Source organism: Corylus avellana, chromosome ca9, assembly GCF_901000735.1.
Source record: "Corylus avellana chromosome ca9, CavTom2PMs-1.0".
NCBI lineage: Eukaryota > Viridiplantae > Streptophyta > Magnoliopsida > Fagales > Betulaceae > Corylus > Corylus avellana.
This window is the reverse complement of record NC_081549.1, coordinates 15049945-15074895: the sequence shown is the minus strand read 5'-3', so window position 1 is coordinate 15074895 and position 24951 is coordinate 15049945. Positions and strand designations below refer to the sequence as shown.

Here is a 24951-nt window from a genome sequence, read left to right as displayed (position 1 = left end):
ACTACCCACATAACTAAAGATAACTACCTACAACCTAAGTAATTTACTACCCACTACCATGTTAATACTGACAATAAATGATAAAGTTAAGAATTGAAGCTAAGAAATATCACCCATGTTTTATCTCATGATGACGAGGTGGATGTTGAGTCCGATGACACATTATTATTTTGTGAGAGAATGAGACAGAGAACCTGAGAAAAGGACAGAAAATGTGAAAGTAAATGATTATTTTGCTTCGGATCAAATGTGCCATATACTGATATACATGATCCCAAAGCAACAGTATTTTAATTCTCTAGTCTTTTCCTTCATGCCAATCAGATCGATATAGTTCCAATTGAATTTCAAACCTTTTTATTGTAAGTGCATTTGTAAGTGTTAAGTCTTACATTGAAAAAATATAAAAGAAAAAGGGTACTTAATATACTTAAATAGACCTTAACTCATTAGCTTAGATTTTTAAATTAAAATTATGTTCAACTATATATACTAATATACTCTTGATAAAAACTTCATAACCACTTCTCCCCTAACCATCTTGCCTAAAAACTTCATCAATATATACCTCTTGAACTTCAGACTCTGTTTTACAGGCAGATAATGAATCTATTTCTTATTAAATACATCAAATGGGAAGCCTACATTTTATACAGTGAACATGAACAGAACATCATTTACATGTACCGCCAAATTCACGACGCAATCATTTGCCAACTGGATATATCCGAATGATCTAGAAAAGACAAAACGGTAATTAAAATAGAAAAAGACAAAAATGCTCAAGAAATCTCCAAGTGCTTTACCATCATTCAAGAAGGTAAAAGAAAACAATGAGATATTATATTTTACTGTATCGTCCACCATAGCGTGTGATAGCAGTGTCCTACCAGAATGTTTACGCGTCAAGAGTCGGTTCCTTGGCGGGTGAGAGACTAAATGCTCAAAAAATCCTATTAATAGAGAGCCTACACATTGGTTCTTCTCATTCGTTCTTGAAAGTTCCAGAGCTCTTCGCAGCATTTCCTTTCTTTGAACAAAAACCTTTTATTCAAAGGATTCTCTATTCGAGGTAAAATTTCTGGGTTTCTCATATTGCTCTGTATGTATAGCTATCTGTGTGAAAAATCCGAAATATGTGCTTTGGAATTTTGTAGATAAGGAAATTGGTTGACTTTTGTTCTTCTTATTCTTTTGGTTGGGATTAAATGGTGTGAGAATTTTGTTTGATCTAAGGAAGGATCTTCTGGGTAGGTGCCTTTTTTATTGATATGGGTGTGAGAATCTTATTTGGTGCTAGTTTCCTTTTCTCTGCAAAAGAAATCAATTTCTGGGTTTGGATGATATTATTCTTTTCCATCTTTATTGTTTAGTAAGCTGATTTCTTTTCCATTTCTTCCTTTTTTAGGAATGGATAAATAGAAGACTACTATAACTATGTGATTGTATTGTTGGTAAACCAAAAATTTTGTATTAGATCCGACATTTGCCTCTTTTTAAAGATTTGCAATATGAAAATTACATAAGCATACAAGTATGACTAATATATCTAAAGGTGATCAAATATGACGAAAATTGTTAAAGAAATGCTAATATTATGGAATCCATAAAGGGATTTGTTATTTAATTGAAGTAATACCTAAAAACGCTTGCCATCTGATAAGAAATCAGCACAATTAGATTTGAAAAGGATTTTCTTCCTCTTTTAGAAACTTGAAGAGTCTAACAAACACAGGATGCAATTGGATATGATTGATATAAATTCTGAAAGCAGCATTTGTTTCATCATGTTCTATGCATATTAGTTACTCCCTGTGTCCTTCAATAGATGAAAGTTTGCAATTTTGATGAAACAAAGAAACATATCAATCTTCCAAAGATGCTCTTAGGTGGGCAGCTAACCTGTTTGGAATTATTCCACACTTGCATTTGTCACTTGATCTGTTCTTGGGCATGTTAGGAAGATTGTTATGTTTATTTGTTTTCATTAAAACTACATGTCATTTGTAATTTTCATCTATTGGGCTGTATCACTCGTGCACAACTAGCAGGGCCTAGATTTATGTAACATACATTTAATTCATGAAAAAGGATATGAGAGATATAGAAGTGAAATTAGTTTCAATGGATTTGAAACAGCTAGGAAACAGGGAAACAATTGTGAACCAATTAGTTTCAAGGGATTTGAAACAGCTGTTTGAAACTTCATTTCAAGTTCTAGCATTGATCTTCCTTTTTTTAGTAGCTTTTATTTTGCTTATTGGTTGGTTGCTTTTTGTTTCAGGGAGTCTGAGATTAAGTGAAGAAGTTACCTTTCAACGCTTGGAAAAAATTTCAGAGATGGAAGACAAATCTGAACACATTGTTGGTGGAGAAGAAAGGATCAAAAAGGAAGAACTCCATGTCAAAATCAAGACGAAGAATGTAGAACCAAATGATGTGGTGGAAGAGAAGAATGAAACGGAACTTGAGTTGAAAAGCAAATCAGTCGAGAAAGAAAAGCCAAAATGCAAGGAAGACAGAAGGGAGAAGCATAAAGAGGAAGATGGGGAGAAATCTAAGAAAAAGGATAAAGAGTCAAAGGAGAAGGTGAAGGAGAAAAAGAAGAATAAGGGTGAAGATGGAGAGCATAAGCAGAAAGAGAAAGAGAAAGATGAGGATGAAAAGAAGAAAAAGAAGGAAAAAGAGTGTAAGGTCAACACAGATGAAGCTGGAGAGAACGTGAAAGAAGAGAAAACAAAAGAGAAAAAGGATAAGAAAGACAAGAAAAAAGAAGAGAAGGAGAAAAATGATGGGCATTCAAGGGATAAAGATGAGGGCAGAGAAGGGGGAAAAGAAGATAAAAAGAAGAAAGATAAAAAAGAGAAGAAGAAGCACAAAGATGAAGACCTAAAGGAGGAAGAAGTGACAGGGAAAGGGAAAGACAAAGGATCGAGTGTTAAGGAACAGGATGAGAAGCATGAGGAGAATTTAGAGAAGAAGAAGAAGCATGAAGATGGCGAACCCAAGGAGAAAGGTGAAATGAAGAAGAAAGATGAAACTCATGAGAAGAAAGACAAAGAAAAGAAGGTGAAAGATAAAGAGCACAAAGAGAAACAGAAAGTCGAGGAAAAAGAAGACGAAGACGAGGAGGAGAAGAAGAAGCATAAGGATGAAGCAGGTGAGGGAAAAGAAGAAGATGATGAGAAAGACGGTAAAAAGAAGAAGAAAGAAAAGAAGGACAAGAAAGAGAAAGAGAGGAAACACTCGGATGCAGCAGCTGATGGCGGAAAGTGTAAACCTGAAGTTACCTCCAGGGAAATTGAAATTGAAGAAAATGTTAAAGAATCAGAAGGGGAAGAGAATAAAAAAGATAAGGTGAAGGAAGGTAAAGACAAGAAAAAAGAAAAGAAGGAAAAAGGTGAGAAGAAAAGAAAACTTGATGTTGATGGGAAGGACAAGAGCAAGGATATGGAGAAGCTAAAGCTGAAGTTAGAGAAGCTCAACGGCAAAATTGAAGCCCTTTTGGAGAAGAAGGCAGACATCATGATGCAGATGAAAGAAGCTGAACAAGTTGAACAAGCTGCTAAGAAGCCCACAGATGTGCCAGAGGCGGCTGCCATTTCAGTTTAGCACTATCCTGTATGGAGCTCATCATGCCCTTGTGCCTGACAAAATAAGACATCCACAATACTGAGTTTTTTCATTTCTTTTGTTTTTTGTTTTTTGTTTTTTTTTTTTGAGTGTTAACTTTTATTTTATTTTATTTTTTTTATACACGAGTTATGAACTGAAGGTTTACAGAAAACTAAAATTTACAAGCCAGTCTCGTAATAAATATGGATTCTCAAGTAGGGGGAGCACTGCAAAGATCGATCTAGGCCGTTGATGAGAAGATCAAACAAATTCAAGTAGAAAAAGTCTCCACATCAGCGAAGTAGACTCGGAAAAATATAACTAACAAAATAAATAAACGATATGCCTAATGTTAATTTGTTCGGTATTGATAGTCTAAAATAAATCATGTAACCAGACAATTATCATCTATTGTTCTCCTATTTGGTTGTGGAAATGATTTTAAACAATATTTATCAACAATCAATTTAAAATAGCACTCCATGTATATAACAATTCAACAAAACAACAACGCCACAAAAACAATCAAAACAATCCTCACCAGCCTCGGGCTTTACAATTACACTGGTTGAACAATTAATAAAAAGAAAATAACTACCATCTACAAATCACCAAAGATCCATCAACATCACAACTTGGCAGATGGCATCCTAATCATTTCCTCATAGAAGAACTCTTTAAAAGAATCCATGAATTGTGTTTGAATACACATTGCTATGACAAGAGATGCATCTTCTGCAGGACTTGGCATGATAAATGACCTGCCATCAGAATTCAAGATCGATGGACCCACGTATACAGGTTTTCTCCATCCAAAATTTGCACTATAGAGTGGCAAATGGATCTAGCTGCCGGTTTCAGGATTAGGGTTCCCTAAAAAAGGTGCTTCTATGTATCCTTTGATGTGGAAGTTTTTCCTCAGCAAACCCACATTTTCTTGACTCGTTATAAAATCAAGAGCTGACCTTATGTACTTATCTGTAAGTCTCTCAATTGCTTCCCTCAATTTCCCAGCAGCATAACTCAATGTCTTCGGCAAGAGCTCGCCATAGAGACACGTCGATGTCACGGTATCAAAAATTGCATTCCCAAAGTATCTCTGTGGGAGGGGCGGTTTTAACCGATTGCGGACCTTACTCGGATGCTAACTCTTGTTGGTTGACAATTATCGCTCGTGCATGCCTTACACGCACACCTCCATATATATGTGGTCGATGATGGCTTTGTATCTTGTATAGGGTCGTGTTGGTGCATGTGTTGCCACCATGTTTTGATGATATAAGGTTTCATTGGCTTTCTTCTTTAAGTCCTTCAACTTGCTCTTTGGTGATTTTTAGTAAGCTGACACTGGTTTCCTTCTTCTCCTCTACCTTAGTGTCCGAGCTACCTGTTAAATCGTCAATTCTTTAAAAATAAAATTTAAATTTATAAGAAGAGATGGATTTAATCATTTACCATAATAAAATCACTAATTGCCCAAAAATATTAAGCCTATAAGAATGAATGAATTTAATAATTTAATATAAAAAACTTAAATGGATAAAAAATTGTATATTTAATCATTTAATTTATACCTATTAAGAGCGGTGGTTTTGTAAACTCTAAATGATCAAAACGCGGAGCGGTAGAGGCATAAGCGGTTCACGCGATCCTAACATGGTTCGATCATGCAATGGCATCTCTTCGCACCCGAGATCTTCTCCCCGAGCCAACTTAGCCCATGAGTTGATGAAGTTGGTTGTAGCCGGTCCATCAGCCATAATATGAGATATGGCTGTTGAAGCACACAGACCACCACAACGAACACAAGCAACAACGGCCACTCCTCAATGGGAGTAGTGTAATCAACTTTAGGGGAAAGATGTTGGATTATCCCGGTGGGTGCAAAATCACCAAGTTCATCCACTTCTGCTTCTGAATAAGCTTCGGAGAGCTGCGCTCCCCGGGCATTGCAATGAAGTTGTAGTTGGCCTCCTCCGATCCAGTGTAGTTGGCCCACGAGTGGATGTAGCATGTGGTCCCCACCCAACTAAAGGCTAAAATGCTTTATTTATTTATTTTTAAAATTAGTACTTTATTCTCCTTTCCCTACTAGGATTATGTTTACTTTTCCTATTAGGCTTAAGTTTACTTTATTACAAGGATTTTTCTCTTCCGTAAATAAGTTAGCACATAATGTAAAACTCATTCATTGAATCATTATCAAATCAGATAATTTTCTTTCAAATACTTTGTGGAGTTTTATATTTCTTTTAGTGTGTGGGCTTATTGTATCTTTTGGTCAGAAGACGCAAACGCTTCTGATTGTAGTTACTTAGTCTTCTGCTACGTCAAAGCGTCTAAGTTTTTTGTTGGTTTTGTAATTTTACTATAATCCATGACTCAAAGAACCTTTTGGCTGGCATCAAGACAGCCTTCTATGCTTGCATTCAAAAAGTCTGTCATTAATCCCCACCTCGCTTTAAAAGTTTTATTTATCCATAAATATAATCCCCAAAGGCTAAAAACGAAGAAAAAATGAAAGTACTTTTCCAATGCCTAAATAACTGCCCACTTCCTCCTTGTTAAATCCCTAAGAGATGAATTTTACAGTAGAAATTATAAAAGTAAAAGGTATCCCACAAACATAAAATTAGAAAATTAATAGATAACAAATTTTCTAGTTTGAAAAAAAAATTATAGTAGTAAACAACTTTTAATATATCATTAAAAACCAAAAATAGGTCTCTAGTGAATTTTGAGTGCCATAATTGTTTATAACCTTTTGGGATCATATCCTATAGAGTAAGGTTTTGATTATTTATTCCAAATTTTGGAAGATAATTTTTAGACTTGATTTTTTATTCAAATGTATTGTGTTAAATTATAAGTTTTGATTGAGATTGCAAAATATCTTCTCGTAATAAAAAAAGATCAATTTTCAATATGACAAGCAAAGGTTGAAACATTTTGAAATCTTTTAGCGTCCATATATATGTAACAGCTCAAAAGGTCATCAAAGCGCTGGTCTTTACTATTTTTTAATATCAAATCTAATTAACCCTTGGGAATATGAGAGAAATGGTTCACAATTGTGTATGTATAGACTTAGCACAACCAAAGTATATGTGAATACCTCCTCCTTTTGCAATTCTATTTGTTAGAAGTGAGAAGCATTATGGCTAAAATTAGAATTTCTATTTTTATCTTGGTTATCCTAATTATCTATGTTATTCCTGGAGGTAAGTAGTTTTAATTTTTTTTTTCTTATTAAAACTATATTTTTCAATGCAATAAATATTTAAATCCTAATCCCCCGAGCCAAAAGTAGTTCATGTTATTATTGGGCATGTTACATTATAAAGAGTTATTTGAATTATTTATTTTGTGTATTTTCTAGTTAATTGCATTATAAACTATTAAATATAGGATTCTAATTTCAACAGTACTCTGAATTTTCACTAGTTTTAAGATCAATAAAAATTTCTCTAACGGCTGTTAATAAAGCCATCGTATTGGTATAAAAAATTCATAAATTTATTCATACAGCCTAATAAGATTTTGAATTTGACAATGTCGCTTTAGTTTTAATTCATTTTTAATTTTGGTATTTCTACATTATTTTCTCTACCATTACAAAATCTTCAACTATTGTAAAAGAAACTAGTTATGATATTGAATATAATATAAATTACTAAATTAACCATTAACTATCAGTTTAATGTTTTATGACAGTTGATGACTTAATATAACATTAAAAGAGGGGACTTGAGTTAAAACTTCAAAGTGAAACATTCTAAATATTTGGCGGATCAGGATTCCCGTCCCATTATTGGAAGAATATGAGAGTCTCATATTCTCAATCTTAGCCGTCCATTTCTATTGCACAGTCTACAGCATGCCACGTGTCCCACTATAAATTAAATACTAAAACATTATTTAAATTTTAAAAAGAAAATCAAAATAGAAATAATAAAAAAGTTAAAATAAAATAATTAAAAACCTAGGTGGCCGGCCACCACCATCTAAGCCATGGGGGTGGCTTCGGCCACCCCTAAGGGCCGGTTAGGGGTGGTCCGGCCACCCCCTAGGGTCAAACCCAAAAAATATCAAATATAAGTTTGGCCCTAGGGGGTGGCCAACCACCCTCTGGGGCTATGGGAGTGGCTTCGGCCACCCCCAACCGATCTTTGGGAGTGGCCGAAGCCACCCCCTAGGGCTACAGGGGGGTGGATCGGCCACCCCCTAAGGCCAAACCCAAAAAAGATAATTTATGGGTTTGGCCTAGGGGGTGGCTCGTCCACCTCCTGGGGCCAACTGGTCTTTGGAGGTGGCCGAAGCCACTCCCATGGCCCTAGGGGTGGTTCGGCCACTCCCAAGGGCCAAACCCATAAATGATGTTTTTTGGGTTTTGCCCTAGGAGGTGGCCGGACCACCCCCTGTAGACCGTGGGATAAAAATGGACGGCTCAGATTGAGAATATGAGATTCTCATATTCTCCCAATAATGGGAGGGGATCCTGATCCATATTTGGCCACATGTGGAATTGATTGAATATTTATTAAAATATTAAATTCACAATTTTCCATGTAATATAGTCCTCTACTATCAATTGAATAGTAATTTCATTTGTGGTTATAAATAAGAAAAATCTATATGGATTTTGAGCATTTCAGATCTTGGATACGCAAGATGCCAAGATCTGCCAAATTAACACTATTTGAAGAAACCTTTGTCTAATTATCTTCAACCTTGAACTTGCTACGGGACCCAGCGTATTTCATTTTCAAGAAAGCAAATACTTTGAGGGAGAATGTATCGTGTCTAGAGAGAAAGAATGTAAGCTTACTTGCATTAAACCAGATCACGCAAAAGATGGACATTGCAGATTTGGAAAATGCATGTGCATTTTTCCGGTTAAAGAGGTGCCCATAAGAACACCCTTTAGGCTACCCAAAAGGCCGACTAATAGGCCAAGACGTCATGGGCCTCGTGGCTAGTAGAGCATGTATAATGCAGTATATTGAACGATGATTTTAAGTTTTAAATAACCTATGTACTCGTAGTTTTCCTATGAGTACACATATTGCATGATTGAAAAATAAAAAATAAAATAAGTTTTGCACTAGTAAAACTGTAGCATCTCACCCATAGATTAGATTAAACCTAGTTAAATGGATCAATGTCATTAATATGCTAGTTAATTTTATTAATAATTTTGGGACAGAAATTTCCTCCAAGCTAGTCTTTCAACCCATTTAAAATAGTGCAATGCAAAGTGTCTATAAACATTTAAAACGCATATTAAATTCTTAAGGTCATTAATAGCCGTTTACTAACGTAGACTAACGTTTTAAATGTTTATAGACACTTGACATTATTTTAAATAAGTTGGAGGATATTTCCTCCATACTAATTTTGAGAAAATTTCTGTTCATAATTTTCCGTTGAAAATAAAATTATTTTTTTTTTGAACAAATTATCTATTCATTGATATAACAATTAAATTGGGCAAAATGCTCTGTACAATGCCAAAAATATAATTTGAAATATTCACAACTCAAATATTATCTATGACATATACAATAGCCTCTCGGGCTATTATAAGACAATATGTATGAAAAGTCACCATGTCAATCAGTTTCAGATCTACAGCAGATTCTGATCCGTTGTCAAGTCCTTGATTCCCTGACTTTATCTCTGCTACTAGTGTTTTATCAATCGCAATCACATTCGCTACCTTTACCAAAGTGACAATTCTTCTTTATGCTTGATATCTCTTCTGTCATCGGTCTATGGTTTGCTTCCAGAAAATGAACCATAAGAAAACAAAAGATCGACTGGAAACCAATTATGTTATTCTTAAGGGTTCGTAAAAACAAAACCTAAAAAAACAAATAAAACTTCATCCTATAGATCGTTATTAAAAGTAGATTTAGAGACAACACATTCTTATTTAAAAATAACGAAAATACAATAACAAAAACTCAACACACCCTCACGTGTTCCACGCTCCACCGCTGGCCAACCATGCGCTGCTAAAAAGCACCCTAAGGACCATTGACATGCGCAATCGATCTACGATGGAGGCGGAAAAAGGGAGGGGAGAAGGGGAGAAGAGAAAGGGGGCAGGGAAGAGGGAGTCGTAACTCCCTCCCCCAACTCTGCTATGCTCTCTCTGCATTGAAAATAATTTTTCAAAGCATTTTAAATACCTAATTTAGTCGCATATGTGCATAGTTTTCATAAAAACTTTATGATATGCATTTTTATTTTAATTAGGAAACATTCTAGCATATTAATTCTATAAGATAAAGTTTTAAAATATTTTTTTTTTAAAAAAAAACCCTTAGCCCAAGCCGCACACCCCAATGATATTTTTGTAATGATTTTCCCAAAATATCAAACGTTTTCCTAAGTTAAAAATAATTACCCAACTCCAATAACGATTGAATTGGTGTTTAAAAAAATAACGTATAATTTTAAAATAACCAACTACACAAATATTCATCAAATATAATGAAAGAAATAAATGAATCAATACAAGTAATTTGGTGATGAAGTGGAAACCTTTTGAAGAACTCATCAAAAGTAAAATCACTTTAGAGCAGCCAAACCTAGAAAATTTTTCCACTATACAATTAAGAATGGCAATAAAAGAAGTTCACCCTTATCAAACATTTGAATTTGACACTCTCTTACATTAGACAAGTGACCCACTTGTCTATTATCACAGTAGTTCCCCCTAGAACATTTGGAGAAATTCTTATACTTGATCTCCTTTATCAAAACTTCAATAGCTTTCAATTGTTATTGATGAACGGTTGTAGTTTATAACAAAGACTCTAAGAGATGAGCAGTTGAAAGCTCAAAAATCTAAACTCTCTCTCTTAGCATATGAAGAAGAAATATTATTCTTTTCTCTGAAAATATTGCCTCAAGTCCCCCCAAAAATTGTGCTCTAAAAGCCTTAAAAATATACTTGAGAAAGTAGCCATAAATTTGGAAAGTAGGTTACCAAAAATTTGCAAATGCTTGGCTCCGGTTCGAGGTGGTAAGATGCCCGTTTGAATTGGAGCAGGTTTCTGCAATCTAGCTTTTCAGTTTTCTCTTCACAACCTTTTTGACCTTCTAAACATTGGAATGGAAAAAAAATTCATGAAATAAAAAATTGTATCATTATGATCATTTTACTCCGACTCGGTCAATGTTGAAACTACCAATTCGACTTAAATAGAATGACAAATAAAACGGCCAACTCAGGAGGAGATCTTCAATCTGCTCAGTTTGAACTTGGAAATAATCATTATGCTAATCTTCAATCTTCGTCCATCTGAGTTTGAAATAGAATGTCACTTGGAACAAACCATTTTGCCAAGCTTCTATCACCTTCCATTAGAACTTGAATTAGAACGGCACTTAGGACAAGGCATTCTGTCACTCTTCAAATCATACTCCATTCGGATTGGAATTAGAACAAAACTTAGAACATATCAATATGTGTATCAAGAAATAGCCTATTATGCTGACCTGTTCGAACTAGACAATGAAATTTTAATATATTAACTAAATAATACTATATGTAATATGAATATATAGTGGTAGACTATTAGTGCGTGTGAGTGTGACATAAAACGTTTGACATTATCATTTAAAAAACACTTAATCTAAAATAAGAAGAAAAAAAACGCGATTGAAAAAACGAAATTTTTAAATTGCAATTATTAAAATTGAAATATCAAACTGACCCTAAATAATACTAAATAACACAATTTTTATTCCTAATTTCTAAATTTTGAATTTTGAAATTTGAATTTTTGATTGAATTTGATCGTGGCCATCCAATTTAATTGAATTTAATCTTGGATGTTGGATTTAATCAATGGAACCAAACTCACCATCAAATGCACACATAGGATTAATTCCAAGCACACTATAAATTAATCTCTAAAAAAAAAAACCTAACCCTAAATCCCTAATAGCCGTCTCTTTCTCACTCACACAGCCGCCGTCCTCCTGGCTTCCTCACCTAGACCCAGCAACGCTCTCCTCTCACCTCGCCTCTTGCCTCTTGCCTCTCGCCGTCACGCCTCTCGCCATCTCGCCTCTCGCCGTCTCGCCACACGCCTCTCACAGTATGCCTTGATCGCCTCTTATCAGTCAATCGCCTCTCAGTCAAGCTCGAGCCAAGGCTCGAGCAAAATAAACGAGCTCGAGCTCAAACAAGGTTCCAACCCTATCGAGCCGAGCTCGAGCAGCGAAGTCAGGCTCGACTCGAGCCTAAGCCAAAACTAAACGAGCCGAGCCTGGATAGCCCAAGTTCGGCTCGTTTACACCCCTATCCATAGGCGGTTTTAAAAATCATTATCGAATTAAAATCCAATAAAGATCCATCTCAAATCCAACAGTAGTTTTAAAAAGGGAAGTGCTAGGCATGCTGCTCGTGGTTTCTTGGTGTTTTCTTGGTTATAGATGGATCTAATTTTCTAAAAACCAAGTGAGAGAAATAGAGACGATTTTCTTTTTTGCCTTGTTAAAAAAAAAAATTGAAAATAATATCCATCTAGAAATAGGAGAACACTGAAAGAACATGAGGAGAACATCTAGCATTCCTTTTTTAAAAACCACATAAGGGTGTGTGAAAATGCGTTTAGGAAAGTGAGAGTGTGGGTAGCATTATTTATTGAAGATTAAATAAATGACTAAATTCTAGGGGTGTCAACCCGACCGGTTATAATTGGTCAACCGCTATTAAAAGCGGTTGGAAATAACCAGTAACCAGGTGTGCATATATACATATATATTGTTGTAACTTGTAAGGGGCATCTCTTTTGGTTGTTGTTTTGTTTACATACTTGTTTTTATTGTTTTCTTTGGGATTGTAGTAGTAAATATTTAATGTTTAATCTCATAAGAATGAGATTTGTAGTTGATATATATGTAGATGTAGTTGAAATCTAATGTATTATGAAAGCTTTTAAAATGAATTTTTAGGGCACTTTTAAAATGTATTATGAAAGCTTTTGAACTACCAAACAAAGCCTAACTTATTAGGCCAAAAAAGCCCTAATTGTTCTTTTAAAAGGGCCAGAAAGTGCTAAATTAAGCCCAAAAAGTAGGCTCAATACCCAAAGTATGCCCAAAATTTTGAAAACTCGGTTACTAGTCTGGATAACCGGGTACCAACCGGTAACCGGGCAGTTATTACATATCGTGGTAACTGGTTACCGGTTCTAGTTTTCTAAATTTAATAAATAGGTATCCCGATTGTAGTTAGCGGTTTTAGCCAAAAACTGGTAACCGAAACCGGGTTGACAGCCCTACTAAATTCACAATTTACAATTAGTTTAAGGTATTATGATAACTAATGACTTAATATAATATTAGAACATGGGACTTAAGTTAAAACTCCAAAGTGAAACATTCTAAATATTTGACCACATATGCCATTGATTGATCAATATTTACTAAAAAAATATTAAATTCACAATTTCCTACGTAGTATGGTCCTCCACTATCAATTGAATTTTTTAGATTAACTAACAAGAATATTGAATAGTAACTTCTTTTGTGGTTGTAAATAAGAAAAATCGATATGGATTTTGAGCATTTCAGATCTTGGATACACAAGATTTGCCAAATTTGCACTATTAGAAGAAAACAAAGTTCTCATTTTTAGCATGAATGGAATTCTCTCCTATGCTTGCCTTGATATAAGGCATGGTTGCAGATGTACTCCCTCTCTTTCTCTACCTTTTTCTAATTGTCTTCAACCTTTCACTTGTTGCAGGACTCAGCCAATTTTATTATAGAAAAAGCAAACACTTTGAGGGAAAATGTACTGAGGATAGAGAGAATGAATGTAAACTTTGTTGCATTAAACAGGATCTCGCAAGAGATGGCAGATGCGAATTTGGGAAGTGCATTTGCCAAATTCTGCAAGAAGAGGCGCCTAGGAGGCCGCACATAAGGCGAAGGGGTCATCACTGGTAGAGCTGGATATAATGTGGAGTGGTATATTGAACGATGATTGTATGTTTTAAATAACCTGTGTACGTATAGTTTGCCTACGAGTTCATATATTGCATGATTGAAAACATAATAAAAATAAGTTTGGCACTATTAAAAGTGTAACATCACATCCTTAGATAAGATTAAGGGGTAATTACCTTTTCTCCCCATCAACTATAACGCATTGTCACTTTGTCCCATGAACTGACAACTTTACTGTCCGACCCTATCAAACTACCATTTTGTGCTCAAAACCCTCATTCTGCCAGTCAAAGACATTAACTCAGACGGTCAACCCGTCACGTATTCCCCACATGCCATCTTGAAATGACAATGCATTGTAGTTGATAGAAGTAAAGTGACAATGCGTTGTAGTTAAATGGGGAAAAATGTGGGATATAAAATTTCAAGATGGCATGTGGGGCGCACGTGACGGGTTGACCATCTGAGTTAACGCTTTTGACTGACGGAATGGGGGTTTTTGGCACAAAATGGTAGTTTGATAGGATCGGGTAGTAGGGTTATCAGTTCATGGGGGTAAAGTAACAATGTGTTGTAGTTGATAGGGAGAAAATTTGATTACCCCTAAGATTAATCTAATTAGATGGATCAATGTCATTAATATGTTTTTTCAAAGAATTTTAAACACCTATTTAGCCGCATATGTGCATAGTTTTTATAAAACGTTTATGATATGCATTTTTATTTTAATTAGGAAACATTCTAGCATAGTAATTCTATAAATAAAGTTTGAAATATTTTTTTAAGGAAGCCTTAGCCCTAGCCGCACACTCCAAGGATATTTTTGTATCAATTTACCAAATTTAATTCCAAACTATTTGGACTCTTAAACCTTAGACTATTAAAATCCCTCTAGTGGCCATGTACATCCATTGTTCCTCTCATTTTCCCACTTTTTTACAAATTTCTAAAGACAACACAAGTCCCCTAACCCCAGGAAAATCGCCCCCCTTGCTTTTTTGAAAGAAATTCAATTCTCTTCAATTCTTTCATACCACACAATCCCGGAAGCCCATGCAACAATTTTTCTACCAAGTTTATGCAATCCCAAAGTAATTTTATTTTTTTATTTTATTATTATTATTATTATTATTATTATTATTTATTTATTTATTTATTTATTTTTACTATTTCTAAGTTTTATTCAAGTACTTTATGATTGCAGTTTCAGCTTTCAATTGAATTATGCATTATTCTTAATTACAACTTTATGTAAATTTGATGCGACATGTGATTTCTTGCATAAACTCATGAATATTATGGGTTTTGTTTACATAAAACATCATATAGATACATGCTTCTGATGATTTATTAAAGGTCTATGCCATGCAAAATAGTTTTCATGTTATCACTTGTCATTTTTTCATAAACCATAAACTAGTTTTTTAAAATCATGCCAAAGCAAAGCTTGTTGTTGTGATAGATTTTCAGTTGGAAAACGAATTTTAAAAACTATTTTGAAGGATGATTTATTGGTCCTGACAGAACCTCCAGGAGCCAAAAATATTATCCTAAGGTCCTTTTTAATCGATTTAAAAATATCGGGTTCATATTGCAGTAATTTTCTAAAATGTTCTTCACAAACTTCCTATAATTTAATTAAATCAGTAGCCACATGTCACTTTTTCCTAAAAAAAAAAAAATTGACGTCAAAACATTCTAACTTCTTTCACTTTTTATATCACATTAATCACTTTTTTTATTATTAAAATAAAAAATTACTACAAAACAAAAACTTTTTTACTTTTCCATAAAAAAAAAAAAAAACTTTATATGACATCAATTATTTTCTAGTAAAAAAGGAAAAACCATTTGCCTCAATGTTCTAAATTGATTATGTACCACATTTGACAATTTTATTTCATTAAAACTTCTATTAAAGTTAAGATGTCAGATTGTCACTCAACTACTCGTGGTACTAAGACAAGAAAAGTTTCTTTTTAAAAGAGAAAAACCCATGTCATATTTCCCACAGAGTATGAGAAAGGAGTTTAAAACAGATAAGAAAAAGTTGCAGGCATATGAAGAGGTGCTTATTTTATAAATATATTTTCGCCTAAGAAAAGAGGGAAAGCATAGCACGGTACCGGAGCTGAGATGACGTGCAACCACCATAGGATAGTTTATCACCATGTTTGCCAAGCTGATTGCACCTAGAAGTTAATCAGTTGGCCAACGGCATGCCCGCAGCCACGGATGATGTCATGATCCCAATAGTTGGATCGCACAACTCTAGCATACTAGGTGTATCAGTATGCATAGGTAGTAAGAGAAAACGAAAGAAAAAATTTCTGAAGTCCAAGTTCTATGAAGAAGGAATTTTAAAAGTTTTCTTTTTATTTGTCAAAGAAATGTTTTCAAGAAAATTTCTTGAAGGAAATTTATTTTACCAAATTGATTTTAAACTCTGGTGGGAAATAATGCTTACTGAACTTTTTAATTCATTTATTTTGTTTTATGTTTTCAGGTCAGGATGAAATGCAAAGGAGGTTGGAAAGCGAAGTTAAATGAGGGAATAAGTCATGACATGACATGTTTTAAGTCATTTAGTTTCAATAAATGCTTTAGGGAACAAGAGTTGAGAATTATTTTCTAAACTCATTTATGATGTTAAGTTTAAGATCTTTAAGTTTCTGCAATTGTTTTCAATAAAATCTTTTTAAACTCTTCCATATGTAGTCTAAAGTCGGCGTCGGTATAAGCCGACGCTACAGCCCACAACTTGTCCTTTAGGGCCAACCCCCGAAACCCAGCATCACGAAAATTGGCATATAAATGCCGTACACAAAATTGATGATCTGTCATTGGAATTACTACATCAAAACTTGGAAGAAGACCCTACAACATCAAACTTGAATTTAGTGAGTAACAAATAAATAATTGATATAATAGCATAATTTAACAATTTAATTTGATATAAAAGTGCTGATATAACTCTCCTTCTGCCTATAAAAAATGAATGTAGGCCTATTGCACCTATCTTGACACCCAAGATCGGACAGTAGGGTTTCTAAGAACCAAGACCAACTGTCTTTTGTCTCAGCTTCTACCACGGCAATTGCTATTGGGTTCATATTGTTGTTGCCATCCCTCCCAACAATAACTAATACTGTACCCTTGTATGGGCCTTTAAGAAAGCAACCGTCCAACCCTATGAGAGGCCTACAACCCTCTTGAAATCCTCTATTCATGGCTACAAGGGAAAAGTATAGTCTTTGAAAAGCAGGAGGCAAATCAGGAATTGGTCTGTCAACCTTCATTAAGACACAGCTGCCAGAGTTTGTATGCCTTAATGTCTCACAGTAATCCCATAAACTACCATACTGTTCCTCCAAGTTACCATATATTTTTTTGACCGCCCTTCTCCTAGCCCTATACATTTGGCTCCAGCTCACATCTACATTCCACTTATCTTTCACTTCATCAAGTATGACTGGCAATGGCATGTCGGGTTGGATCTTAAACTTAGGAAAAATTTTATTTGCTATCCACTTAGAGTTCACAATTGAACTCTTGTATACTTTGGTACATGTGTGCTTAGGGTTTAAGGACCTTATTTCAAAAGACTCTTCATCCACAAGTTTTCTACCATACACTTTGTAGCCACATGATGAATCTCTACACTTTGCAATACACTTAAATCTTTCATTTCTTTGAAATCTTATGTCCTTTCTCCACCTTACATTGTACTCCCTAATAGCCTCTCTAAATATGTGTATGCTTGCAAATTTCATCTTCAGTGTTATGGTCGGTTTGGCAAGGTCCATCTCATGGAAATCCACACTCTTATGGTAAAATGTATCATCATCTTCATCACTAGGAAAAGTCGCCGCTATTGACCCCTCATCAGCGGCGACCCTGAGAGTCACCACTGTTTGGTCCAAATAGTGGTGACTTTAGTCGCTGTTGATTGAATCTTATTAGCGGTGACGCGGAAGTCGCCGCTAATGAGGGTTCAACAGCAGCAACCCTCATGAGTCGCCGCTGATGAATGTTAATAGCGGCGACAAAAGTCGTAGCTATTTGTGTTGCTACTAAATACCAATATTTTTTGGTATTTAATGTCAACTATTAGCGGCGACCTCAAAGTCACTGCTAATGGTCATTCATTAGCAGCCGTTATTTGTTTGGTTGCTAAAGACCATATTGCTTGTAGTGAGGGGTATTTTTGCTCTCTCAAAAAGTGGAAAAACAAAAATACTCCTCCAATATAACTAATTCAATATTATCCAGTTCATTTAAAATGAAGAGGATCCTATTCCAGAGTAACAACATTAGTATAATAAATGCATATTATACTCATGTAAAAATAGACGAAGAAACAGTATAAACATAATTACTACTAAAATAGCTTTGAAAATATTTGTAACGGCACATTTATGAAATATCTTATTAGATTTGGGCATCATAATGGCAGTACGGTAACTAAATAGAACTACTTAAATACATAAAACTTAAAAGCACTTCTTTTTTTTTTTTGATATGTCCACACAAGGGAAGGGGGAGATGGGATTCGAACTAGTGACATCCGCTTTATGTGGCGTGGTCCACAGCCGATTGAGCTACCCCTTGGAAACACTTAAAAGCGCTTTGTTTAAGCACATAGTGCACATTATCAAACTTTAAACATCAAAACCTTGAAATCTATCATTAAGAACTTGCCAAAGCACTTTCAAAGGATGTTGGAACACTTGAAAATACTCCCTTCACACACAATATCTCTCTTGGCCGTGGGGTGTAGTAGAAATCCTAGGATGTTTTCTTTGTGAAGACATGACTTTGGTTCCTATATGTAAGGAAATGAATGGCCAAGATTTAGTAAATCAAAATTTAATCCAAGGGTGGGGCAGAGCTTAAGTGGCCGGCCATTCAAAGGAGGAGGAACCTAAATCATGCAATGAAGACTTATGACAAATATCTCTTATCTTGTCATTTTCTTAGATTTTTATTGTTCACCTAGGTAACTTTGACTTGGATAGTTATTAATCCTTAGATATGTAGTAATATTAAGTTACCATACAATACAAAAGTGGACACTTGTCAGCCCAAGTGAACACCAAAAATTGGTATGATGTGGCAGCCTTACAAGCTGCCACATGGTAGTGAGCAGTAGCACTCTCGGCCAAATCTGGATTTTTGCCAAAAATAGATTTTGCTGAAATTTGATAGCTAGATAGAAGATTTCGAGAAGAACATCTTAGAATTTCGCTTGTCTAAACCACATATAAAAAATTAATGATAACGTTTCCTCATCATTATCACTAGCTAGAATTAATAATTAATTCAAGGATTGAATTTTCTATTCCTTACAATATTACCTCTTGAAAGCTACCAAAATGAGAGGGCTGGACCTAGGTGCAAAATTTATAGACCCCTCATGGTTGTTCAAAAAGGTTGAGTTGTCCCGATTTAACAAAAATAAAATAAAATAAAATAAAATAAAATCCTAACACATTGAACATTTGGGGTCCATCATCGAACAATTGGAATCCCACTCAAGCGTTCGAGATCCAACTCGAATGTTCGGCATCGAGCATTCAATATCCCATTCGAACGTTTGGCCCGCACAGAAAATCCTTAAAAGGTTGAAAACTCTACCACTACAAAAATATAGAGTTTAATGAGTAACGTTTTTTGGCAAAAAGGTCACTATATGGTTAGTGATGTGCCTTTAGTAATGTTACACATACTTTTTGGACCTAGGTCCATGGGTCCCAAACATAAAAAAATAGGGAAACAAGCCCAAAACATCATAAAAGGCCTAGAATCTTCATGACCAGCCCATCTACAGCTGATGCCACCCTGAGAATTACCGCCCGAGACCAACATTGTCGGGAACACTCAATCCACTACCTATGAATGACGGACATGCATTAATCATTCAATCGATTATACATCATTCGCGGACACACATTGATCAACCAGATGGTTACACGCTATCCGCGGCATATGCGCTAACTAAAGAGGCGGTTATAGTTCATCGACAACGGCAAGGAGATAGAATCATTAATTCCTCCATCCGTTACACCCGGATCCCTGATCCTTCGCTCGGACATCATTACCACATTTACAATCTCAAACTATAAAAGAGCAAGAACACCAAAGAAACAAGTACATGAATTATTATCATTAGACACTATACAATACTTAGAAAGGAACTAACTTTATCATCGGAGGAGGATTCGCCGGAGACACCACCGGCGTATTCTCTTAACCCTGCTTTTTACCTTTCAGGTCGAAAGGAAAACATCATCAAAATTACAATCCTACCCTTGAGTTCACTAAAGCGGAAATTGTTTTAACAGTTTGGTGCCAGCTGTGGGAGCGACTTTCCATTCTTACGAAATTAAATATCCGCAATGGTGAACACAAGGTCCAAAAGTCAAGGTCACCACGAAGAATCGGCAGTTCAGACCAACCAACGGAGACCACCAATCCCTCAAACTGGAGGGGACAGGGAGCATATTGCAGCTTTGGAGGCTCAAGTAACGCTTTTGTTCCAACAAAATGAGGAATTGCACCGCCGTTTTCTGACACAATCTCAATCCGAGGTTAATCAGAATGGGCATTTAGAGGAACAAGGAGATCATACCCATCACTCCGATGGTCGTAGTCATCAGGATGGCAGTTGCCATCACCATCACGGAACCAGTCACCGAGAAGATGACCACAGGGAGGATGATTGAAGGGAAAGAAGTAATGTGGAGCGTAGCAATTGAGAAAATGCTCGCAATGAAGAAAATTCCCGAAAAACAGAAGATCCTAAAAAAGATCAACCACCAGCCGATCAAAGGAATCGACTAATAACCACTCAACAAGATGAAGTAAACAAGGCCCTGGCAGAATTGGCGACGCGATGTGTGGCCATGGAGCAGAAGGAAAAGCATTAAGCCGTTGTGGTCAACAAAATTTTCACGGGAACAGAGATGCCATTTACCAAACAGGTAACTGACCATCAACTTCCTAACAAATTTAAAGTCCCTCAAATTCCGAGCTACAGTAGTGTCGGAGATCCAACTAACCATTTGGAAAACTACCGGATGCATCTAGTACTCCATGCGATGCCCGATGAAGTAGTATGCAGATCCTTTCCTTAACACTCTTTGGAAGGGAATGGTTTCGAGACTTAGCACCCAATTCCATTGGCACTTTCGAAGACCTTGCCTAGATATTTTTGACCCAATTCTTGGGGTTCCGAAAGAGAAAGAAACCTTCTGGATATCTTTTGACACTCCATCAATGCGAGGGAGAGAGTCTGAAGGAGTTTATGATCCGATTCAATGTGGAAAAATTAAAGGTGGAAGATCCAACCGATGGCGTGGTTTTTTCCGTTATCTATCACGGCATCTCTCCCCGATGAGCTGATAATGCGAAAACTTGCCTCGAGACAACTTGACAATCTCCAAAACCTACTGGATAAAGTGAAGGAATTCATAAACGAAGAGGAGACACTGAAGGCTATGAGATCAGCCCGGAAATTGCCCAAGAGGTTTGAAGACAAGAAGCGAAAGGAAAATTGGAGGATGGACGAACCAAGACCTTTTAAGAAAAGATTCAATGATTATGACTTCACACCGTTTAACGCCAACATCTCTGAAGTCCTAATGGAAGTCAAGAAAGACCTAGAATACCAAAAGCCTCCGAGGATAATGGGGGCCCCATCACCTCAAAACTGAGACAGATATTGTGAGTTCAACGAGGCCAATGCCCATTACACGGAGGGTTGTATAGCATTGAGGCTTGTCATCAAAAAGTTTATAAAAAACGGTAAGCTAGCCGCAAGGAACGCGCAGCTAATGGAGCCTTCTCATCCACACCAGCAATCGACTTTGATCTCGAGCACATCTACAGCATGCTTAGTGGACTTCAACAGTCCGTAGGTAGTCTCACCTTGGAGCTAGGGAAACTATCGACGGCTCTCCATACGACATTCCAAGATCAATCCCACAGATTCACAGTCACTTGACGGGATTCCTACTCAACATGAAAGATTACGGCATTCAGAGCCCGAGCATCAACCTAGGAAGAGGGAGCCCTAGTACGCAAGGAACCCCGGGTCAAAGATCAGCGGATCGCAAACGACCTTGTTCGTAGGTTGATTTCTATAAACTTTTGCTTGGTTAGTTGTTTGTACATATTTTGCTATGCTATAAGTCCTCATTGGTGATGGCAATTTTTTATGTATGCGACTGTTTCTTTTCTTTCCTTCCTTGGATTTAGTTAAGTTGCATGATAGCATATTAATACTATATATATATATATTATAAAAGTTTTAAATATTTTAAAATTTTAAAATTCAAAATTTAAAATTAATAACGTTTTCATAAACTCAAACGTCATTAAATTAATGTGTATTTTTTTGTAGTGTACCTCTTAACACTTGTAATTAATTAGAGCATACTTAATCTAGATTAAATGTTGGGGTATGACATTCGTCCGTCTTTATAAAAATTTCATCCTCGTTACTTATATTGATGCACAAAGTTCTTGTGTTCTGAGCCAAGAGTTTAGTTCATATGTTGAAGACGCTTGGAGTAAAGTTCAAATCATGGTGCTACTATTGTAGAGTTTAACAAAATTAGGTATTTTGTCAAAGTATAGATTCCAAACTTTTCTTTTTGATTACATGTAAGGAGCATGTACTGAGTCGATCCCTCTGATGCGAACTAATAGAACAATAGAGTTTATTAATTTTAAATCAACAAATCGAAAAAGAAAAAAGTGAAAAAAGGATAAGAATTATCACTTCGAGAGGGATCTAATCTCCTATATCTCTTGGAGGAGAAGTAATTTCTTTAAGCAAGTTAACTTAACTCTCTTAAACTTTTCATGCTTTCACAATTAATTTTTTAAATTGAAAGTTTATCTAATATTAAAAAGTTTTCAATGTCACCCCTCCCTAACGTAGGACACCAAAATACCCAAAATAACCTTGTTCAAATTAAAAAAAAAAAAAAAAAATTGATGCTAGGCTGACTCGCATGGGTTCCAATTTTATTTTAGAATTTTTAATTATTTAAAAATTAAATAATTTTTTAAAAAATGGTATAAGGGATATTTACCACTCTATCTGATTTAACCCCAAAATCTTAACCATAAGAATGACATTATAAACTTTTTAAAGTTTGATACACTAAATTGAAAATTTTTAAAGTTTAAGGAGATGATTGTAAAAACGCTGAAAGTTTATGGGGTTAAGTGAAGTCTCCCTTAACTATTATGCAAAGTCATTTACAAGCTGAATTGGCACTCCATAATTGGTGTAATAATTAAGGATAAGGATTGCAATTATTGAAGACAAAGTCTTTTAATCCCTACTTAAACAAGAATCCTAACTAATTGTAAACAATGACTCCTGATTTATACGGATTAAAATTTTCTCACAAATGAATCTAGAATTTTAATTTTAATTTTTAAGGGAACAGAGTGTATTAAATTTTTTTAGGGGCCAAATTAAAAAATAATAATAATAATACCTAAAATGTTTCTTTTTAACAAATTTAAAGGCTAAAAATATTATTTTAACCAAAAAAAAAAAAAAAAAAATGGTGGAGGCTGAACTAGAGGGGTCACCGGTCCCTCTAAGACCGTCCCTAAATTCTCTATATTTGAAATGAAGATGATCAATTTTATAGTATATTACATTTCACAAATTAATCTAATGGATGGTATATATATATTGTCATATAATTTAAAATTTTAAATGAGGTGATACTGTATTTAAATGTCATGGTAATATGTATATCATTAGAAACAAAAAATCTTGACCGCAAAATTGATCATTTTCATTTGACTAAAAAGGAACATGATCCTATTCCCGTTTGTGTACTTAATACAGAATTATTGGCTAATTAAACCTAAAAATCATATAATTGTATCACTATATACAAGAGAAATTAGATTCTCTTTTGGATTTAAAACAAATAAATGAAGATCTTAGTTTCATTGGAGGTTGTGTGATCGAAGAACATGAAAATCTAGCACCAATCTTTGTAGCTTATTATGGATATCATATATATATTTTCTGTAATTCTTTTTGTTTGTAACAATCACTAATCATCAAAAGCCCATCAAATGTTACTTATTTTGTTATTAACGAATGCAATAAGTTAAAGGTGATCATCCTAGTTGGCCTGGGCGGGTTTTGTAGTGATGCCAAACCCGAATGGGAATAGCGGGTCATAATGTGGATCCCCCACATTCATTGGAAGTTGATCAACCGTCTTGAACCACGTGCGTGAAAGCTTGCCACTGAAACCATAGTCACCAAACAACACATCGGCGACTCCTTGGCCTTCCGTTCCCGGCAGCCAGGCGGCAACCAGGGCATCTATGGAGGAAATATATGGCTGGATCACGACAGGACGGCCGGAGATGATGACAACAACACATTTCACAGCTCCACAGACATTCTTAATGGTGGTTGGGCCGGGTTCAGGGATTGTCAAATTCAGGCTGTCTCCATTAGTCTCTGCGTATGGGAGCTCTCCTACTACAACAATGGCGTAGGAGAATTTGTTTGTCTTGACATAGTCGGCGTCTGGGTTCTCCTCGTAGACTATTTTGGTGTCTGAATCAACGGTATTTTTAATGGCATTCAGAATTGTGGTACCTGCTCATTACAAGGTTCGTACAAACGGGTTAACTCTTAATGCAGTACTGGTAATTCTTATAAAAGAAAACGATTATGATATGATTAAGATAAAGTAGAAGTAAAGATTAGTTCTTTTTTTTTTCTTTTTTCTTTTTTTCCTTTTTTCTTTTTTACAAGCCTTTGTTGATTTAAATGCTAATTTTTGCAGCTACAGCATCCCAGTTATAATTTGTAAAGCAGTCTGGTAAATAGTATTACTCTTCTAATAATAGACGATCAGAAAGGGGTGGAGTAATGCCATTTAGAGCCTATTTGGGATTGGCATTAAGAAAGATAAAATGTACTTTTAATACTTAAAAAGTTGTGTTAAACAAAATTTCAAAAGTATTTTTTTTTTTATTATTATTATTCTAAAAAAGCTCAAAATGTACTTTTGGGAAAATATTAAAAATAAAGTTATTAAAAAAAAAAAAAAAAAAAAAAAAAAAACTCTTTTTGACTTTAAAAGATCTACTTCGTAATGCAATCTCAAATACACTATTAGTATACTGTTATACGATTGTCAGACAACTATATATATATATATATATATATAATTTCACTACAAGTTATTGCATTTGACAAATAGAGTTTTAAGTCAAAAAAAACATTTTTTTTTATAAAAGCTTCATTTTTAAGTTTTTTGTACTCTTAAAAGCGCTTTTAATTTTTTTTACTAAATATATATTTTT

At 35.0% G+C, this 24951-nt stretch overlaps 2 protein-coding genes and 1 pseudogene across 2 annotated transcripts in view; 1 reads left to right on the top strand and 2 right to left on the bottom strand.

Annotated features, from left to right (window-relative positions):
* Positions 1-892: 892 nt before the first annotated feature.
* LOC132162184 (uncharacterized) lies at positions 893-3692 on the top strand. Its single transcript, XM_059572449.1, has 2 exons — positions 893-1072; positions 2285-3692. The coding sequence occupies exon 2, from the start codon at positions 2341-2343 to the stop codon at positions 3610-3612; it is 1272 nt and encodes a 423-aa protein (XP_059428432.1). The 5' UTR covers positions 893-1072; positions 2285-2340; the 3' UTR covers positions 3613-3692.
* A 551-nt stretch (positions 3693-4243) lies between these two features.
* LOC132162351 (spermidine hydroxycinnamoyl transferase-like) lies at positions 4244-5629 on the bottom strand (annotated as a pseudogene).
* Positions 5630-23604: 17975 nt separating this feature from the next.
* LOC132192322 (uncharacterized) overlaps positions 23605-24951 on the bottom strand; it is a 7900-nt gene continuing 6553 nt past the window's right edge. Inside the window, exon 10 of the mRNA XM_059607619.1 lies at positions 23605-24238. Within this exon, the coding sequence (XP_059463602.1) occupies positions 23751-24238 (488 nt within the window). The 3' untranslated portion in view covers positions 23605-23750. The remainder of the gene's footprint in view (positions 24239-24951) is intronic.